The sequence below is a fragment of the Elephas maximus genome, chromosome 3 (assembly GCF_024166365.1).
Source record: "Elephas maximus indicus isolate mEleMax1 chromosome 3, mEleMax1 primary haplotype, whole genome shotgun sequence".
Lineage (NCBI taxonomy): Eukaryota > Metazoa > Chordata > Mammalia > Proboscidea > Elephantidae > Elephas > Elephas maximus.
The window spans coordinates 216,467,416-216,489,587 of record NC_064821.1 but is presented as its reverse complement, the minus strand read 5'-3'; the positions used below and the strand labels follow the sequence as shown (position 1 = coordinate 216,489,587).

The following is a 22,172-nucleotide window of genomic DNA, read 5'->3' as shown; positions in this document are numbered from 1 at the left end:
ACGTGACAGTGCAGGTCCAGTGTTGCCAGATCTTTCAGTTTCGTTTCTTTGATTGTTTTTTGAGATAAACCAGAAATCCACATTATATAAAATCTCTCTGTTTTTGTTGGCAGCTATCTCTCAATTGAAGCCCTGGTGGTAAAGTAGTTAAGAACTCGGCTGCTAAGCAAAAGGATGGCTGTTTGAATCCACCAGACACTCCCTGGAGATCCGGTGGGACAGTTCTACTCTGTTCTGTAGGATTGCTATGAGTCGGAATCGACTTGAAGGAAATGGGTTTTCTTTTTTTTAATCTCTCAGTAGTTGTTGGAAAGATTTCAATTTTTTTTTTTTAAATATTGTGCAGACCAATCAAAACACACCTGTGGATTAACAATTTGTGATCCTGACCTTTTAGCTTATCTGGTTAACTTTCTTCTCTACAGAGGCTCACTAAATGAGAACCCAGTCTGGTATAATGGAAAAAGGCCTGGTGTTATCACTTACTAGCTCTGTGATTTTGAATCAGTCATATAAACTCTCTGAGCCTTTCTTAGCTCACACAGGGTAGTTTTGAGGCTCAAATTTCACTGTATGACAAATGACCTTTGACCATTCTTTATAAAATAGCTTCCCTTCCCACTTTTACTTTGCTTTATTTTTCCTTATATCATTTATTGTTAGCTGTCTTGTGTTATGTATTTATTTGTATATTTCTTTGTCTTATTTAGCCCAGTATCTAGTACAGTGCCATGAAGATATACATAGAGAGAATGGGTAGTAAAACCATTTTATGCACTTTACAAATATATTTGTTAAATTATATATTATTTAACTTATTCGGTAATGTAGGAAGGATTGTGTTGGGATGAAAAGGAAATACAAGTACCAAGAGTGCCATAAAATAATCTTACCAGACTTTTGGTTATACGTAGGTTAGCTGAGGAATTGCACATGCCGTCTCTCCCTGAAATGATGTTTGGAGACAACGTTCTGCGAATCCAGCATTGCTCTGGCTTTGGAATTGAGTTCAATGCTACAGATGCCTTAAGATGTGTAAACAACTACCAAGGAATGCTTAAGGTGGCCTGTGCCGAAGAGTGGCAGGAAAGCAGGTGAGAAGTTGGGTAGCTATGGGTTAAACAAAAAAGGTTGAAAGGAATCGTCACAGTATGTGTATCTGGTTAGAATGAAGGGCTGGCATTACAAACTTTATAGGTAAATCATTCTACATTTCATTTTTTTCCTCCGTAAAACAGAGGTTAGTTATCCTACTACTTGAATACTTTTTAAATTGAATTACAATTGAGCTGAGCTATGTAGAGTTTACTTTTTCAAGCATTTAGTATTCTTTAGTGAATAGGCAGTACACTGATTTTGAAAAAATAGTGTTTACATATGATTTACGTTAAAAATTTGAGGAGCATTGAATTTTTTTTAAACATATTTTTTGGGTCATCACATCAGCAACTGTTACTTTGTGCCTTTTATGCGTTAGATACCTGGGAGGATTCCAAGAAGTGTAAGCCTTGAAACCGTGTCCCTAAGGCAATGTACGGTGTAACTGGAGAGACTGTATCAGCACGTGACAAGTTAAATAACAGTAAATGTACAGAAAACTTAAAGGTGTTGTACTAGCGAATTATGACAAGTATGTGTATTTAGCAGGTGTTTCATATTATTTGTAGAATGTAATTTGGTGTGATATATGAACACAAGAGATCTATATCTTGCGTCACTGAATCTGACCCTTCTCATTTTGGTATTTGAGGACGGAGGGTGAACACTCTAAAGAAGTTATTAAACCGTATGATTGGACGTATACAACAGATTATAAGGGAACATTACTTGGAGAAAAACTTAAGTTAAAGGTAAATCTTATCTTTTGCTTTTTTAGTCATTAATTATCTTGAATAGTCCCATCATCAGAGCTTTCTGGTAATAGCTTGTTTACTGCCACTACTTATTTTCTATTGTTGCAGGTACCAAAACCTAATATAAGGGGATTTTGTTTGTTGTTTATTAGCAGAAAATAAAAGAAGTTCGTAGTTGAACTGTCTTTGTCCTTAAAAGTGTAGTTGGTAGTCATGGTAACCTGCCGTAATGTTATCATCACTATAAGAAATGTTAAATTATGTATTGCATGTAATATTAATGATATGGTTTGATAATTTCCACATTCTGTTGGATCATCTTTATTTGGAATGGGCACAAATACGGATCTCTGTCTTCCAGTTGATTGGCCAGGTAGCTGTTAAACAAATTTCTTGATACAGACGAGTGAGCACCTTCAGTGCTGTATCTATTTGTTGAAATATCTCAATTGGTATCACATCAGTTCCTGGAGCCCTGTTTTTTTGCCAGTGCTTTCAGTGCAGCTTGGACCTCTTCCTTCAGTACCATCGGTTCTTGATCATATACTACCTCCTGAAATGATTGAACGTCAGTCATTTCTGGTGCACTGACTTTTTGTATTCCTTCCATTTTCTTTTGATGCTTCCTGTGTCACTCAATATTTTGCCCATAGAATCCTTCAGCTTTGCAACTCGAGGGTTGAATTATTTCTTCAGTTCTTTGAGCTTCAGAAATGCCAAGCGTGTTCCTCGCTTTTGGTTTTCTAACTCCAGTTCTCTGCATGTTTCATCATAGCACTTTACTTTGTCTTTTTGAGCCACCATTTGAAATTGTCTGTTCAGCTCTTTTACTTCATCATTTCTTCCATTTGCTTTAGCTGCTCTATGTTCAAGAGCAAGTTTCAGAGTCTCTTGACATCCATTTTATTCTTTTCTTTCTTTCCTGTCTTTTTAATGACCTTGGTTCTTTTGTGTGTCATGTCCTTGATATCATCTCATCCGTATTTGTGCCTGTTCCAAAGAATGTGAAAATTATCAAACAATATCACACGCAAGTAAAATTTTGCTGAAGATAATTCAAAAGCATTTGCAGCAGTATGTCGACAGAGAACTGCCAAAAAGTCAAGCTAGATGAGAAAAGGACATGGAACAAGGGATATCATTGCTGATGTCATGTGGATCTCGGCTGGAAGCAGAGAATATCAGGAAGATGTTTACCTGTATTTTATTGACTGTGCAAAGACATTTGAGTATGTGGATCATAACAAATTATGGATACCATGAATGGGAATTTCAGAACACTTAATTGTGCTCATGAGGAACCTGTATATAGACCAGAGAGCAGTTGTTCGACCAGAATAAGGGGATACTGTGTTGTTTAAAGAAAGGTGTTGTATCCTTTCACCCTACTTATTCAATCTGTGTGCTCATCAAAATAATTCGAGAAGCTGGACACGGCATCAAGATTAGAGGAAAACTCATTTAACAGCCTGCAGTGTGCAGATGACACAGCCTTGCTTGCTGAAAGTGAAGAGGACTTGAAGCACTTACTGATGGAGATCAAAGACTGTAGCCTTCAGTGTGGATTACATCTCAACATAAAACAAAAATCTTCACAACTGGACCAATGAATAACATCATGATAAACAGAGAAAAGACAAGTTTTCAAGGATTTCATTTTACTTGGATCCACGATCAACACTCCTGGAAGCAGCAGTCAGGAAATCAAATGATGTGGTGCACTGGGCAAATCTACTGCAAAAGACCTCTTTAAAGTGTTAGAAAGGGAAGATGTTGCTTTGAGGGCTAAGGTGTGCCTGACCCAAGCCATGGTATTTTCAGTTGCCTCATATGCATGGGAAAGCTGGACAGTGAATAAGGAAGATCAGAGAAGAATTGATTCCTTTGAATTGTGGAGTTGGCAAAGAATACTGAATATACTCTGGACTGCCAGAAGAATGAACAAGCCTGTCTTGGAAGAAGTACAGCCAGAATGTTCCTTAGAAGCGAGGATGGTGAGACTTCCTTTGTTTACTCTGGGCATGTTATCAGGAGGGACCAGTCTCTGGAGAAGGGCATCGTACTTGGTAAGGTAGAGGGTCAGTGAAAAAGAGGAAGACCCTCAACAAGATGAATTGACACAGTGTCTGCAAGGATGTTCTCAAGCATAGTCATAATAGTGAAGATGGCCCAGGATTGGGCAGTGTTTCATTCTGTTGTACACAGGGGTCGCTGTGAGGCAGAACTGACTCGATGGCACCGAACAACAAGAACAACATGAGAATATTATGAGAAAATAGGTCAAATGCCCAACACTGTACCTGGCCCATAGAAGCCGATCAATAGATGGTCATTTTCTTTCTTACTGTTAAGTAAATTGACTCTATGGAATATTAGAAGTGAGAGGCTGCCTCTCTCATTTGCACCACCTTTTAAGAATAAAACGTGTACTGTTCATGCCTTTAAAAAGGCATTTCTTTTAAAACCTTTGGAACATTTGCCCAACTCATTCAATATGGTTTAATATCTTGAACTTTTAAGAGTGAATCTAGGGAGAAAGGTGATGATCTAAGTAACTTTGGAAATGAGTGTGTAAGAGTAAAGGCAGAGGAATTACACATAAATATTGTACGCTGGGTTAAGAGTTCTAGTATTGCTATACATGAATAGTGAAATTGAAGAATTGATTCAGTGGGTGATGGAGGAGGGTAGGACCCAGGCTCCCCACCATTAGAGCAGAAATTTGCAGATCTACAAGGGGTGGAGGCGAGAATGCTGCGTGTGGTAATGGGTCAGAGCTGGGGTACCAGTTAGAAGTTAACATAGATACAGATGGCTACGTACAGAAATATCTATGTGATGTGTTGTTGTTAGGTGCCATTGAGTTGGTTCCAACTCATAGCAACCCTGTGTATACAACAGAATGAAACACTGCCTGGTTCTGTGCCATCCTCACAATCGTTGTTATGCTTGAGCCCATTGCAGCCACTGTGTCAGTCCATCTTGTTGAGGGTCTTCCTCTTTTGTGCTGACCTTCTATTTTACCAAGCAGGAGGTCCTTCTGATAACATGTCCAAAGTATGTGAGATATAGTCTTACCATCCTTGCTTCTAGGGAGCATTCTGGTTGTACCTCTTCCAAGACGGATTTGTTCATTCTTTTGGCACTTCATGGTATATTCAGTGTTCTTTACCAACACCACAATTCAAAGGTGTCAGTTCTTCTTGGGTCTTCTTATTCATTGTCCAGCTTTCACATGCATATGAGGCGGTTGGAAACACCATGGCTTGGGTCAGGCGCACCTTAGTCCTCAAGGTGAAATATTTATAGATACATACATACTATTCGTTTGCTCTTAATTTTCAATAAGTTGAAATAAGTCAAAAATTATTTAAGATTATCGTGGTGCCCTGAGAATTTGTCAAACGTCATTCCTTTCAGTTGAAAACTATAAACTAAGAAGTATATTTTAAAAATATTATTAATGAGTTTGCTTCCATTATAGTCAGAAAAGTAAAATTGTAATAGATTTTGGTATTGGTATAAATAAAATATTTAAACTTAAAAAAGTGAATTGAAGCACTTCCACCCCTAGGATAGCTATAATTAAGAGAAAAAAAAAAGGATAATGACAAGTGTTGGTGAGAATGTGGAGAATGGAAAAATTAGAGCCATGATACATTGCTAGTGGAAATGTAAAATGATGCAGCTGCTTTTGAAAACAATTTGGCAGTTTCTCAAAATGTTAAACAGAGTTACCGTATAAGCCAGCAATTCTCCTCCTAAGTATATACTGAAAACGTAAGTCCACACAGAAACTTGTGTGTAGTTCCTGGTAGCATAGCTCAGTCTTCACAGCAGTATTACTCCTAATAGCTGAAAAGTTGAAACCACCTAAATGTCTATTAGCTGATAAGTGGATACACAAAATCTGGTGTGTCTATATAATGGAATATTATTCAGTCATCAAAGAGTGCTGACACAGGCTGCAGCATGGGTGAACCATGAAATTGTTATGCTGATTTGAGTTTTATGAATTGCAAAACGTAACCATCCAGGAAAAGAAATAGAACATGGATAGCCAGCATGAGTGTAACTGGTCATATATATTTTTAAATAGTATTTTAATGTCTGGCTGGAAACCCTGGTAGCGTACTGGTTAAGTGCTATAGCTGCTAACCAAGAGGTCAGCAGTTTGAATCTGCCAGGCGCTCCTTGGAAACTCTATGGGGCAGTTCTACTCTGTCCTATAGGGTCGCTGTGAGTCGGCATCAACTCGACAGCGCTGGGTTTGGTAATGTCTGGCTAAAATTTTCAACCTTAGCTTTTATTTCCTTGGAACTAGTTGACATTATTGTTTCACAGTTTAGGCCTCATAATTTCAGTAGCTGGAGTCCCTGGGATCTTTTATTGTCTGTTATTTCTGCTGGTTCTGGTCTGTGATACCTGAACTTCTGCATGCCTCCTTGTTTTTGTTCCAGTCTTCCACCTGAGAGGACTTTTCATATAATTATGTGTCATGAAATACTTCTTTAATTTTTTTTATCTTCATTTAAAAATGTGAAACCATTCTTAGCTTGTGAGCCATACAAAAATAGGCAGCAGGCCAATTTTGGCCTGCAGGTTATAGTTTGGACCAGAGTTTGAGGTTTGTTAAACCTGTGGCTAAGAAGCCAGGAAAACTATTGTAGCTCTTTAGGATGTCACCCCCAGATTAGGAGCAGGACAGGGAATTCAGTAGTAAAGGCGCCAAAAGCTAGCAGAGCCCAGCCTCCCCTCCAGATAAGCCATGCTGAGGCCTCAGGGCAAAAGTCATCCAACAGCTGGCTCACTCTTCTGGGCCTCATTCCCCTTCCAGATCTTAGTTCAGTAATGTTCACTGCCTTCATCGTTTGATGCTTTTAGGAAGATTTGTTTCATCATTGTCTTCAGCAAGAGGGTTTGTCTGGAGTACCTATTCTACCAATAACCAAAACCAAACCAAACCCATTGCTGTCGAGTCGATTCCAATTCACAGCGACCCTATAGGACAGGGTAGAACATCCCCATAGGGTTTCCAAGGAGCGGCTGATGGATTCGAACTGCCGACCTTTTGATTAGCAGCTGAGCTCTTATCCACTGCGCCCCCAGGGTTCCATTCTACCAATACGGGAAGCCAAAAGTATTCAGTGTGTTTTAAGCTGAGCTGGATTTTGCTTGTTTGTTTTCTTTTTTTCAGACGCCTGAGTTCGGGGAGGAGTTAAATGGAATAGGGAAGAGACAGGGATGAGAAATAGGAAGTTTTAAACAGTCCTTGTCCTTGCAAATGAGAGAAGATAGTATATATAAATATAATGAATATCCTCATAATGAATGCATCTTGACCAATCACTTACTGATGGAATTGATGAAAATTAGTGAAGTAGTTATTTACTAATGAGAAAATTCATATACTGATTGATTAATTTTTTGAAAGTCAAAAGCATCCATAAGGATCTTCTGATGTCTTCCTTTGAACTGAAACTAGATAAAAAGGAATTTAGCAGTTGTGGTTATTTCATATTAACTACCGAAGTTTTATGCACCTAGGCAGTCCTAAAGACACTAACTTCTGTCGTAAGTAGATCATCACAAACATTCCAGGAATCTTTTTACAGGGCTGGTTATGTGCTGTCATGTCCCTACCTCTCATACCTGCTGTCCCCACCCCAGTTTTCACCTTCAGATGGGGCACCGTGCCTGCTGCAGGCACATTTTGGAATAAAATCGCAGAGGGCTGACAGTGTCGTCTGTGACTGAACATGGAAGAAATGGGGACAGTTTTCACTTCTTGGGAATCAAGTACAAACTGCACTTTCTTTTCATTGCAATCTTTTTTTTCCCACGTACATTTTCTCAGGCCATTTTTTTCTTCCCAAATCTATGCAGTCTCTTGAACACCATTTTTGTCTAATTCTTTTTCAATTATCTCAAGCTAATCACCACCTAGTAGTTCTATTCATGGGTCAAACAAATGACTTAATCATGGCTGTTAAGTAAAGCAAAATAGTAGCTATTAGTTATTGAATAATTCCAGTTTGAGAAACATTGCTGTATTTGTTTATGATATAACCATGTCAAGAGTAGAAAAGCTGAACATTTTGTAGTGAAATTGGATGTAATAAAGAATGTGTCATAGTTCATACTATTAGGAGATACTTGGATTTAGTGAGCTATTGCTGTGACCTGCCTTGGGGTTTTTGATGGTTTTGTTGGATTTTGTGTGTGTGTGTGCTACAAAATCATATGTCGGAAAAAGTTGTCAGCATCCTCCAAAGCCCTTTAGAATGCCAGAGTGTCCCTTTGAATTTCTCTAATATTTTTTCCTGCCTTGTTATTTAAAGCACTGTATTTTGTTTGTGGTGCAGTGGTTAAAGCAGTTGACTGCTAACCAAAAGGTCGGTGGTTCGAAACCACCAGCAACTCCACAGGAAAAACATGTGACAGTCTGCTTCCAAAGAGATTTACAGCCTCAGAAACCCTATGGGGTTGCTGTGAATTGAAATCGATTCATCTGCAGTGGGGGATGGTAGGATATCTTGTTTGTAGGTTTTGGGGAGCTAGGTTGGTAATAACATTATTCTAATGGAAAACTATTTTGAAGATCCAAGTGACTGTCTTAAAAGTAGAATTTCACAGCCCTGAACTGCTTTGAACTCATATGATAGTAGCAGTTCACCACACTAATTTTCTCGTAGTCACAACAGAGCACTTGATTTTAATCAGACCAGTATGAAAGACAGTGAAATTTTTACTTTATTTTGTGTGTGTAGCTATAACATCAGCTGTCCGTGGTTAAGTTTTTCATTGGCAAGGTGTATATCTGATCTTTCATGTCTACAAATGACACCCAAATTTAGGACTGTGTGCTATGGCTGTATAGAAATGAGGAAGGAAAAACTACTTTTCTATGTCTCTGTAACTCCTTAGTTTTGTTTTTCAATGTTTTTCTTCCAGGTTGTACCTACAACAGATCATATAGACACGGAGAAATTGAAAGCTAGAGAACAAATTAAGTTTTTTGAAGAAGTTCTCCTGTTCGAGGATGAATTGCATGATCATGGAGTTTCAAGCCTGAGTGTGAAAATTGTGAGTACTACGAATTTTTGTTTAATTTCTTTCTTCTATTGGGTAGAAATATAAGACTCACTTCAAATCCCAATGAGTCTAAGCATGGTATCATGGCTATAGTTTATCTTATTGAGTATCTATTGCCAAATTCACAGTTAAAGGATATCTTAGTGTATTGTTAGTACTTTATTTTAGCAAAGCATTTTTTTTAGTAGACCTGGCCATTTTGTTGTGTGTTTATTATTTAACTTGAATGAAGTTAATTTTCACTTTTTAAAATACTGATGTTGATAGAATCTGAAGACAGCAAGGTGAATGTCATTTTAAAGAAATCACCAATGTGTCAGGTTTCAGTGAACTCTGGTGGTGAAGTGGTTAAAGCGCTCAGCTGTTAACCAAAAGGTCGGCAGTTCGAACCCATTGGCCACCCTGTGAGAGAAAGATGTGGCAGTCTGCTTCCATAAAGATTTACAGCCGTGAAAACTCTATGGAGCAGCTCTACTCTGTCCTGTATGGTCGCTGTGAGTCGGAATCAATTCAACAGCAGTGGGTTTGGATTTGAGTCAGGATTTCAGTGTACCATTAAACTACGACTTCAATTTCTAATGTAGAAGTAAAAAACAGAAAGCACAAGTATAATAACTTCCCTTCTTTTGTATTCTTTTCTATCAGTAGAGGACAGACTACTTCCATTAGCAATGTTGTTGGTGTCACATGCTTAAAAACAATAATAAATAGGCCACTGGCAGTTATTTGCATTGGTTTACTACTCGCTTGTATTTGGTTTCTAACGTTTTCCATAAAAACCTCAACTGAAACCTTTTACTTCATGTCTCATCCTTTAAGACCCATCTGAAATGTTACCTGCTCTGTGACACCTTCCAAGACTCCCAAAGCAGAGTTAAACACCCCTTTTCCATTTTTTTTTTTTTCAATAAGTACTTTTTTTAAATCTTTCAATTGTAGCACTTATTGTAAGGTCTGTCAAAGCTGGAGCCCCAGCATTAGATGTGCCTGGAGCGTAGTGATCGTCAGTGTTGTGATTTAAACAATGATAAAAAATGAAGACGACGGTACAAAAGCAGCAATAAATTTGTTTTAAAGTCAAGTTTTTCTGTAGAATCACAGAATTTTGGAACAATAGTGGATTTTTAGAAAATTATTTAGCTCAGGCTCCATATTTTATAGATGAGGGCCAAAAGATTAGTTTATCCAAGGTTGTAAAACCATTTAATGATACAGTTTTCTTTGAACCATATGCCACATAACATTATTCTAGCATTATATAATTGTTTTCTTAATGCCTTACTCCCTGGCTCACCTATAACTCCTCTGATTTGTCTTTTGTCATTTTAGATGTATTCACTCACCCACTCATCCAGTCACCTACCTTTCCACTTTTCTGCCCACCTACTGAATTGAGTCTAATGAATGCTCGCTCTGAGTTTGCATATCTCAGTGTGCATTTGTACCCAGGTGGGTGGCTGTATAGATGATGTCTGTTAAGTGGGTGATAGGTATGGGGGAGCAAATGTGTTTTTGTGGAGGAAGAAGATGGAGAGGGAATGGACATAAATGCATTATGTGTGAGTCAGAAAGTCTCAAACTGAAGGGTAGTATCGTCTTAAAATGTGCTTACTTATTCCCTAGTTTACCTTAAGAATGCCCAGAAGGATTTTATTAGAATTGTGTCCTTTCTAACAATGTACCAGATAGTGCTTTAAATAAAATAAATGTCACAGTTTCTGGCCTAGAGTCAATGGGTGTGGACAAATGAAGTTCCCTTCTATACAAGCAAGGACTGGCTTAATGAGCGTCAGCTGGAAACTAGGAATGTGGTACCTGGGAAGCTCAGGGAGAAGTTGATAAGAAGGAGAGCATAAAGGTCAGTACCAGGCTGTACAGAAAGAAGGCTTGTAAGCTTGGAATGGGATGGTTCTCACTGGACTAAAAAATAAGCTAAAAATTGTTTTTTGGTTTTACACTTAAGATATTGTTACTGACTTTGGCAGAGCAGTTTAAGTTACACGGTTAGAGGATGAATAAGCGATGTGGAGGTAGAGAGAAAGTGTAGGTGTAGACCAGCCATTCAGAAAAAGCTAGAAGAAGAAACAGACATGGCTAAGAGAGGACCAGAGGTTGGCAGAGCTGTCTGCATGTGGTTTTGTTATTTTAATAAGGGGAAGACTTTAGTACATTTATGCGCTCTCTGGAAGGAGCCACTCTAGAGAGCGGGGAAGGTGAATGCAGTCAGGTCTCAGGCGAGGAAGAGGAAGTCTTTGAGCCTTTACTACATGTGAGGCACTGTACTAGATACTCAGGAGCCCTGGCGGCACCATGGTTAAAGTGCTTGGCTGCTAACCGAAATTTCAACCATTTGAAGCCACCAGCCGCTCTGCAGGAGAAAGACATGGCAGTCTGCTTCCGTAATGATTACAGCCTTGGAAACCCTGTGAGGCAGTTCTACTCTGTCCTACAGGGTCACTGTGAGCTAGAATTGACTCAACAGCAGTGGGTTTGGTTTTTGGTTGGTGCTAAATACTTAACTACATTACCTTGTTTAATCCTCATCGACATTCTATGTAGTGAATATCTTTGTCTGTATTTTACAGAGTAAGGAGATATTAAGTAACTTGCCCAAGATCACAAAGGGAATCAGTTTGACCCTCTGTCCCTGCTCATATGCCTAGGATCTAGATCTTGGTAAAGGGATTAGCCTAAGACGGGAAAAGAGGAAGATACTTCTTCCATGATGACAGGAGGAAAGGAACAGAATGTAGGTAAATGTGCTTCTGCCACAGTGCTTCCGAAACCTGCAGTTTTTCAGAATTACCTAGATGAGAGATTTCGTTGTTTAACACTATGTGGCAAGGGGTATTTTTTATTTGACTCCACGTGGCACTCTTGCTATATGTTTGTTGGCTGGAAAGATGGAAAGACACATGTAGGGATAGAGGCCAGCAAAGGCTTCTTAGAGGAGGTAGTGCCTGATGGACATTTCAGGTGTGTAAGTCTCCCCCCGAGCCAGACTGGGAAGGCGCCTGGTGTTAGAATAAGGTGATCATTGATGTGTTTCCTGAGCTTGAGGTTTCTGAGAGCTGCTAATCAATTCAACCTGTCATAGTACTGGCCACCATTAGAAAATGAAGTATGGCGGTCATCTCCAAAGCCCTTGCCAGCCGCTTTCTACTTAGAGCTCTCTTCAGGAGGTCATTCACCTTTTTTTCTAGAGCTTTTCTTGACTTAAAATCTACGTTTTCCCAGTTAGTTTCAAATAAAATCTATACCACCACAGAATGCTTTTAGTTATTAGCAAAACTTTCCAAGAAACCTCTAAAAAAAAGTATTTATTTTTAAGGACTACCTTGTATTTTTTTATCGCTAAAAGTTTGATTGGGAATATGTACAGAAATGAGTTTTTTCTTATTTATCACATGTGGGTGCCCCCCCGCCCCTTTGCATCACCTCACTTTGAAAATGGTCTTGGAACCCTCTGAGGGTGACAGGAGTGTCGTGTTTTTACTGTGTTTTAACCTTGGCTGGAAAACTGCCAAAGATTTTTTCCTAAAAGAATTGAATTGGTTTAGAATTAGAAGAATGGTTGTTTATGATTACATAATGATTACAAAGTACTCTGAAAAGAAATGCTGTTGTAACATGAAAGCTGCTTATGTAAACAAGTGTCTTACTTCAGATTCCTGGTATTGTTGGATAGAGCCCCTTAGGTTCCTGTTAACTTACTGGACTCTTTCGTTGTTTCAAAGCGGCTTTCCCACCTTATGTTTTCAATTCCAAACCTAGGCAATTTATATTTTAAAAAATCACGACTTTCTTGTAGTGCGATCCCACAAGGAGAAAGAGTAGATTTAGGGTTTTATGCACAGTGAGGCTTGGGGTGTCTTGGATTTGTTTCATGAGTTTACCATGAACTTTGATAACTTTGTGTGAGTGGCATTACCTGTATCTAATTGGAAGATACTTATTTCAGAAATTAATTTTCCTTTTGCATTTTAAATTAATTTCTCCTAGTAATGTTTGTTTCTAGGTTAGAATTTTGTGACCCTAACATTCTCCTGTTCCTGATAGGGCTTACCACTTTCAGGGCTGTGCTCTAGTAACGTCTTCAAAGAGGATCGGTTTCATGCTAGTATGTTAGTCTTTAACTTTCAAAGAAAGTTTTCTGTCTGCCCAATACTGGCAGTGCTGTGGTGTTCTGTAATGGCTTTTACAGCTAATGGTTAATTCCTTTCTGAACTGAGTCAGGAACGAATGTTGCTGCCCTTCTGCTTTCACGCTTTACCCAGATTCTGAGTGTGCTGGGCAGGAGTATACCCGTCCTCTCCGTGGTACCTAGAGTCCTGTAATACCTGTGCGTGGGTAGCTTTTGTTAGAAACGTAGTTATATAAAAAAACATATAGAATTGTCAAATTTTACAAAGAGACAGGGCCTGAGAGATTATTTCTCCACATCCTCCTTTTTTTTATAGATGAGTAATTTGAGACCTTGACTGGTTCAGTAAATTGCTCTAAGTTTGTGATTCTCTGTTTTAGCAGACTCGTTGCTCTGTTTTTTATTTTACCAAATACTTGAAGGCTCCCCTTTTACTACCCCGAAATGAAATTCATAGAATATGTAACCTACCTACTTTCTAAAAAATTATCATAATGTCCTAATTATAAAACAAAAGGAAATTATTTAGAATAAATGGTATGTATTTCAATATGTAAATGGCTGATAGAACTTAACAAGAGACACAGTGAAGTAGGCGATACTTGTATTTGCACATTAAGCCACTGTGAATGTGACAGATACAAGTACAGATGGACAGGGATGTTAGGTACCAGGCAGTGACCAAGATGACACATGTGGCACTGCCATCGGGGATGTAATTTTCCACTGTGTTAAATAACTCTTAATGAAGTTCTAAACAAAACAAAATATATAATCTTCCCTTGATTTACAAGGTTAGTTGCATTACTGGATAATGAGTAAATTTTGTATTTCCAGTTGTGCGTTGCTTAATGTCCGCAATATGTTCCGTGAAATGGGACGTTTTACGTTATTTGGACGTTGTGCGTTCACTTCCAGAATAAGTAGGTTTCATCCTTATTAAAAATTTGCTAGGGCAAATAGCCTCCTTCTACAATTAGTTTATCTAAGATTTCAACAAATTGTTCTCCTGCCTTCTTATCAGCACTCGCAGAGTCATCACTCACTTTGATATTATGCAGTAAAAAATGTTCTTTGAAGTGCTTGAACCACCCAGAGCTAGTTCTAAACTCAGTATTATAGTCTGGTCCTGCTCTTTCTTTAAGCATCTCAAACAGCTCGATGCATTAGTAGTGATCATCAACATGTTGAGAGGAATTTTTCTTTTGTGTTTGGTCCCCAGTCCACATCATTAGCAGTTTATCCATATCTTGCATTTTTGTTAGCCTTCAGTGGAGCTCATCCCTTAACACTTTGGAGAATTTTTTCTTTGTTTTTGAGGGTCGTCAAGATTGTCCAGTGCGATATATGCAACATGCTTAAATTTCCTACGTTTCACTCTCTAGTTGGGATTTCTGAATTCTTTCATAACCTTGTGGGACCACGGACACATATGTGGTCAGATGTTGCCCAAACATGTATGTGGTACATGACTATATGTGTAAGATGGAATTAGGCTCTAGGGTCAGATAATTATAAATACGGTTTTTATCTGCATTAATACTAGGGTATATGTTTGGAAAGTTTGTGAGGCTTTGTCGTATAAGGTCATCCTTTGCATTACAGAACTTACCAACTAAATACCAGCTTGTTGTTATGACAACTAAATATTATCCCACAAATTTCCAATCATTCCATGGAGGCAGTACTGAACAATAAAAAACTGTTGTTGTTAGGTGCCATCGTGTCTGTTCCCACTCATAGTGACCCTATTGTATAACAGAATGAAACACTGCCCAATCCTGTGCCACCCTCACAATCGTTGTAATGCTTGAGCCCATTCTTGGAGCCACCGTGTCAGTCCATCTCATTGACAGTCTTCCTCTTTTTCGCTGACCCTCTACTTTACCAAGCATGAAGTCCTTCTCCAGGGACTGGTCCCTCCTGATAACATGTGAGATGAAGTGGTGCCATCCTTGCTTCTAAGGAGCATTCTGGCTATACTACTTCCAAGACAGATACATTTGTTCTTTTGGCAGTCTATGGTAGATCCAATATTCTTTGCCAGCACCACAATTGAAAGGCATCAGTTCTTCTAAGGTCCTCCTTATTCACTGTCCAGCTTTTGCATGCATATGAGGCAGTTGAAAATACCATGGCTTGGTCAGCTGTAACTTAGTCCCCAAAATAACATCTTTGCTTTTTAACACTTTAAAGAGATGTTTTGCAAAAGATTTGGCCAATGCAATACATCATTTGATTTCTCGACTACTGCCTCCATGGGCATTGATTGTGGATTCAAACCCGTTGCCATTGAGTCGATTCTGACTCATAATGACCCTATAGGACAGAGTAGAACTGCCCCATACGGTTTCCAAGGAGCGCCTGGTGAATTCGAACCGCCAACCTTGTGGTTAGTAGCTGTAGCTCTTAACCACTATACCACCAGGGTTTCCAGAAGAAAGGCTTCCTTGACCCAATCCAAGTGAAAAGAAATTCTTGACAACTTCAGTCTTTTCTCCATTTATCATGATGTTGCTTATTGGTCCAGTTGTGAGGATTCTTGTTTTCTTTATGTTGAGGTGCAATCCATCCTGAAGGCTGTAGTCTTTGATCTTCATTAGTAAGTGCTTCAAGTCCTCTTCATTTTCAGCAGGCAAGGTTGTATCATCTGTGACTCATCTTGTTAATGAGTCTTCCTCCTATCCTGATGCCACATTCTTCTTCATGTAGTGCAGCTTCTCAGATTATTTGCCCAGCATACAGGTTAAACAAGTATGGTGAAAGGATACAACCCTGATGTGCACACCTTTCTTAACTTAAACCATGCAGTATCCCCTTGTTCTGTTTGAATGACTGCCTCTTGGTCTGTGTACAGGTTCCTCATGAGCACAATTAAGTGTTCTGAAATTCCCATTCTTTGCATAATTTGTTATCCACGCAGCCGAATGCCTTTGCATAGTCAATAAAACCCAGGTGAACGTCTCTCTGGTATTCTCTGTGCTTTCAGCCAAGATCCATCTGACATCAGCAATGATATCCCCCATTCTGCATCCTCTTCTGAACCCAGCTTGAACTTCTGGTGGTTACCTGTCCATGTACTGCTGGAAACCCTTTTAAATGATCTTTAGCAAAATTTTACTTGCATATGATATTAATAATATTGTTCGATAATTTCTGCATTTGTTTGGATCACCTTTCTTTCAAGTAGAAACAAATATGGATCTCTTCCAGTCAGTTGGCCAGGAAGCTGTCATCCATATTTCTTGACATAGATAAGTGAGCACCTCCAGCGCTGCGTCTGTTTTTTTTTACCATCTCAGTTGGTGTTCCATCAATTCCTGGAGCTTTGTGTTTCGTCAGTGCCTTCAGTGCAGCTTGAACTTCTTCCTTCAGTACCATCGGTTCTTCTTCATATGCTACTTACTGAAATGATTGATTGTTGACCAATTTTTTTTGGTATGGCGACTGTGTATTTCTTCCATCTTCTTTTGATGTTTCCTGCATCATTCAGTATTTCCCCCGTATAATCCTTTGATATTACAACTCGAGGCTTGAATTTTTTCTTCAGTTCCTTCAGCTTGGGAAATGCTGAGCATGTTCTTCCCTTTTGGTTTTCTAACTCCAGGTCTTTGCATGTTTCATTATAAAGCTACCTTTTGAAATCTTCTGTTTAGCTCTTTCACTTCATCATTTCATCCATTCTCTTTAGCTGCTCTATGTTCAAGAGCAAGTTTCAGAGTCTCTCTTGACATCCATTTTGGTCTTTTCTTTCTTTCCTGACTTTTTAATGACTTCTTGCTTTCTTCACATATGATGTCCTTGCACAACTGATCTGGTCTTCGGTCATTAGTGTTCAGTGTGCCAAATCTATTCTTGAGATGGCCTCCAAATTCAGGTGGGATATACTCAAGGTCATATTTTCGCTCTCTTGGACTTGCTCTAATTTTCTTCAGCTTTAACTTGAATTTGTATATGAGCAGTTGATGGTCTGTTCCACAGTCTGTCCCTGGCCTTGTTCTGACTAGTGATACTGAGCTTCTCCATCGTCTTTTTCCACAGATATAGTCAATTTGATTCCTGTGTATTGCACCTGGCGAGGTCCATGTGTATAGTCGCCATTTATGTTGTTGAAAAAAGATATTTGCAATGAATAAGTCATTGGTCTTGCAAAATTCCGTCATGTGATCTCTGGTGGCGTTTCCGTCACCAAGGCCATACTTTACAACTACTGATCCTTCTTCTTTGTTTCCAACTTACACATTCCAATCACCCGTAATTATCAATGCATCTTGAATGCTTGTTTGATCAGTTTCAGACTGCAGAAGTTGGTAAACTTCAGTTTCCTAATCTTTGGCCTTAGTGGTTGGTGTGTAAGTTTGAATAATAGTCGTATTAATTGGTCTTCCTTGTAGGCATGCAGATATTATCCTACCCCTGACAGCATTGTACTTCAGGGTGGATCTTTACATGTTCTTCATGACAACGAATGTGACACCTTTCCTCTTCTAGATGTCATTGCTGGCGTAGTAGACCCTATGATTGTCCAATTCATGATGGCCAATACCAGTCCGACCCTATGATTGTCCAATTCATGATGGCCAATACCAGTCCGACCCTATGATTGTCCAATTCATGATGGCCAATACCAGTCCATTTGAGCTCACTAATGCCTGGGATATCAATCTTTATGTGGTCCATTTCATTTTTGATGACTTCAATTTTCCTAGATTCATACTTTGTACCTCCCAGGTTCTGATTGTTAATGGATGTTTGCAGCTGTTTCTTCTCATTTTGAGTCATGCCACATCGGCAAATGAAGGTCCCATTTACGTTTACATCATTAATCTCAACTCTGCTTTGAGGATGCAGCTCTTTCCAGGTATATTTTGAGTGCCTTCTTCCGGCTGAGGGCTCGTCTTCTGGCACTATATCAGACAATGTTCTGCTGCTATTCATAAGATTTTCCCTGGCCAGTGTTTTCAGAAGTAGACTGCCAGGTCCTTCTTCCTGGTCTGTCTTAGTCTGGAAGCTCGGCTGAAACCTGTTCCACCATGGGTGACCCTGCTGGTAATACCAGTGGCAGAGCTTCCAGCATCACGGCAACACATGAGCCACCATAGTATGACAAACTGACAGACGTGGGGAGTAGAAGAATACTACCCTCAGATACACAGTTGAACTATGGTAGAATTGGGACTAGAACTCAGATCTCCTAATTCCTAGATTTTCCCCTGTGCTATGCTGAAATGATGGTTCTGCTTTACAATATTGCTGCCTACATTGTGCCCAGTGCAATTGTTAGTTACTGATATTGAAATTCGAAGAAATGTTGTAAGTCAGTCTTTCTCAAAAATTATAAATAGCACAGTGTCAGGGGCTTCCCAATCAGTTTATTGTGACCTATTAAGTCTGTCTCCCTGGTTGATAAAGTTCCTGAACACTGGGATTGTCTGTTTTCATTTCTATAGATCCGAGACCTGCTATAGTAAGAACTTGACAGTTAGAAAATAAGTATTTATGCAGTAATTGGTCAGGTATATTCTCTTTAAAGACCTAAATAGCCCACACCTTACCCAGCCCTACCACCAGGACCCACCTTCTTACTATCTCCACCGTCTCTGGCTTTCTTCGGTGGTTATCCTTGGAGAGCACAGAAATTCGTAGATACAGTATAGATAAAAGTTGTCAAGGACATATTATGATGTTCTGATAAACCAGTCTTTGACCAGAGGAAATAGTGCCTAATCAGTTGCACTGAATCAGAACGTAACCATTTAAGGCCTCTAATCGTTACTCTGTGTGAAGTGAATAAAAGTTGAGTGGCAGCAGAGGACCCAGTTGTTCTTTCATTTTGGCATTTCTGGTGTTGAAATTTTCTATTAGTACTACTGTTTAAAAAAAAATCTTGGCTAATTATTGTTTTTAGTTTTAGTTTTCTTGTTTGTTTTTTGGTGGTAAAATATGTATCAACAAAAAAGTTGCTGTTTCAACCAGTCTTAAAATTTAGTGACATTAATCATATTCACCATGCTGGGCAACCATCACCATTATTCATTTCCCCCCCAAAATTTTTATCACCCCCCCAAAAAAACTTAGTATCTCTTAAGCTGTAACTCCCCAGCCCCTGGTCACCATTGATAAAATTTTGTCTCAATGCATTTCCTGTTCTAGATATTTCGTATAAGTGGAATCACAATATTTGTCCTATTGAGTCTGACTTAATTCACTTTAGCATAATATTTTCAGGGTTCACCCATGTGTAGCATGTATGAAAACTTTATTTCTCTTTAGGCTGAATAATACTCCGTTGTATGTATGTACCACATTTCGTGTATTCATTCATCTGTTGATGGACATTTGGGTTATTTCCACCTTTGGGCTATTGTAAATAATACTGCATTGAACGTTGATGTACAGGTATCTGTTTGAGTCTCTCCTTTCAAGTCATTTGGGTCTATACGTGGGAGTGGAATTTCTAAGTCATATGATAATTCTATGTTTAATTTTTTGAGGAACCTCCAAACTGTTTTCCATACCAGCTGCACCACTTTACATTCCCACGAGCAAGCAATGAGAGTTCCGTTTTCTCCACATCCTCTCCAGCACTTGCTATCTACCGTATTTTGTGGTAGTAGCCATCCTGGTAGGAGTGAAGTGGGATCTCACTGTGGTTTGATTTGCATCTACTTTTTTAATGACTGATGACATTGAGCATCTTTTCATGTGCTTCTTGGCCATTCATATATCTTCTCTGAAGAAATACCTATTTAAGTCCTTAGCCATTTTTAAATTGAGGTAGGAGTTCTTTATATATTCTGGATATTAAACCCTTATTGGATATATGGTTCCCAAATATTTTCTCCCAGTCTGTAGGTTGACTCTTCACGATGCACAAAAGTTCTTATTTTGATGAAGTCCGTCTTACCTGTTTTGTCCTTTGTTGCTCATGCCTTTTTAAAAATGAGCATTATAATTTTCATGTTACTTGGGTATATTTTAAGTCTTTCTAACCTCAATATCTTTTGATGTAGAAAAACATTTTTCTGTTGTAGGAAACTGACACTAGAATGTTAAATAATTTGTACAAGATTTTCTTAAACCCTCAAAGAAGTATTGTTGTTAGTTTCTGACTAACTGGCAACCCCATGTGTGCAGAGTAGAACTGCCCCATAGGGCGTCCAAGGCTGTGCGGTGCCTCTGAGGTGCCTCTGGGCGGGTTCAAACCACCAACTTTTCGGCTAGTAGTTGAATGCCACCCAGGAAATCCCTGCACAAGGTTTTGAAACTTAGTTGGAGCTGGGACAAAGAACCTCTTAATTCAGAGACTTTTATATACTGCTAACCAACCCTCAAGGTTTTTTTTTTTTTAACCCTTAATTTTTATTTTAGCAAAGTACTAAAATATTTAGTCTTCACTAAAATGTCAATAATGTACTTTTTTTCAGAGAGTAATGCCTTCTAGCTTTTTCCTGTTGTTGCGGTTTTTCTTGAGAATTGATGGGGTGCTTATTAGGATGAATGACACCAGACTTTACCATGAGGTATCTGCTCTTATTTCATGAATATGCTAATTGATATTGGGCCTGTTCATGCTGTTTCACTGGGAGTCTGAAAATGTGAAGTCAAATACTGTCTTATATCATGTGGAGATGCCTCTAACCTATAAATTGGATGTTTCACACTCACTGTTGATTGTGTATGGTTATTGAAACATTACGTCTTCTTTTCTAAAAGTTCCTGTGGCTGAAAGTGTTTTCTAAATGACACTCCTTAGTGGAGGGTCTGATGCTTTTTTTAAATCCTGAATGTACTAAATCTGTGTTTAATAAAACTGTACCTTAACTCTTACCTCTGTTTACTGTATTTATATCGTTAATATAATGTGCTGGTACTAGAAATACCACTCACATGGCCTCCTGAAATTTTTATTGCATAGTTATTTTGATAGCTGTTCTATAGTTTGAAAACTCTGCGTGCTATAGAGAATTGTACTGCTTCTGAAGGAACTGTTAACCTACAGGGTTTTTTAAAGTAAGTGTTGAAAAAAATAAAGGGTTAAATTGAGTTATGAAAATTCTTCTAGCAGCTTCATAGCTGGTTATCTGTTGTGAATGAATTTCTAACTTCAGATTTGTGATCATCAGGAATGATGAGTTAGAGAAGAGACCACCAGTGTTAGTCACAGTGATCACAGTAATGATTAACTTATAACAACGCTGTGAAGTAAATACTGTTTTTATCCTCATTTTATAGCTGAGGCCACTGAGGCAGAGAGGTTAAGGAACTTGCCCAAGTTATACAGCTAGTAGGAGGAAGAACCGGGATTTGAACCCAGTGATGGATTGGACTGGTGTTTTCCCAAAACCTGAAGTTAGGATGGTTTCTTTTTCTTGAGATAATGAGATGACTGGGATGGACCTTGTTAAAAATGATAGCAAAGTACTAAAAACAGGCTGGTTTCCTTCAGAAAGAGTGAAATTTAAATTTTAAAAGTGTTTACATTTTAATTCAGTAGTACTGACTTTTAGGAATTAGTAATCCACAAATATTAGTCAGGCAAGTACCTAGAGTTTAATGAACATGGATGTTCACTGCAGTGCTGTTTATAATAGCAAAAATAAAGGAAGGGAGCGAGCCAAGGAGAAAGAGAGAGAGGACAGCACTGAATGTCCTTCAGTTGGGCGTGGTAAGTTGTTTTGCATCAATATAGTAGAAAAATATGTAACTATTAAAAATGATGGGAGAGAGCTATGTTTAATTGATTCGGAAAGATGTATGTTTCAGTGTTAAACTTTGAAAAGCAAGTATGAACCTATTTATATAAGTTTTTGCGTAGATTTCTAAATATTAAACAGTGTTATCTCCAAGGAGCCGTGATTGTCGATGATTCATACTCTTTTTTATACTTTATATTGTTTCATTTTTTTATAGTGAGCATTCATCTGTTTTTTATACAAATGACTGAAATTTTAAGGCAGTATAATTTTGTAGCTTTTGTTGAAAACTGTTTCACTAAAAAAACCAAATTGTAATAAAATCTTAAACGGAAAAATTGAAGTACAACAAAAAATTGATTTTAAGTAAACAATTTGGTAAGA

The 22,172-nt window shown here is 38.5% G+C and overlaps 1 protein-coding gene across 2 annotated transcripts in view; it reads left to right on the top strand.

The window, feature by feature from the left end:
* Positions 1-22,172, top strand: part of TIPRL (TOR signaling pathway regulator) — a 31,559-nt gene that overhangs the window by 6,789 nt on the left and 2,598 nt on the right. The window contains exons 2-5 of one of the 2 annotated variants that reach the window (XM_049881316.1): positions 915-1,094; positions 1,751-1,850; positions 8,808-8,939; positions 20,520-20,615. In XM_049881316.1, coding sequence (XP_049737273.1) covers positions 915-1,094; positions 1,751-1,850; positions 8,808-8,939; positions 20,520-20,615 — 508 coding nt within the window. The remainder of the gene's footprint in view (positions 1-914; positions 1,095-1,750; positions 1,851-8,807; positions 8,940-20,519; positions 20,616-22,172) is intronic. The other variant, XM_049881317.1, reaches the window with a different exon arrangement.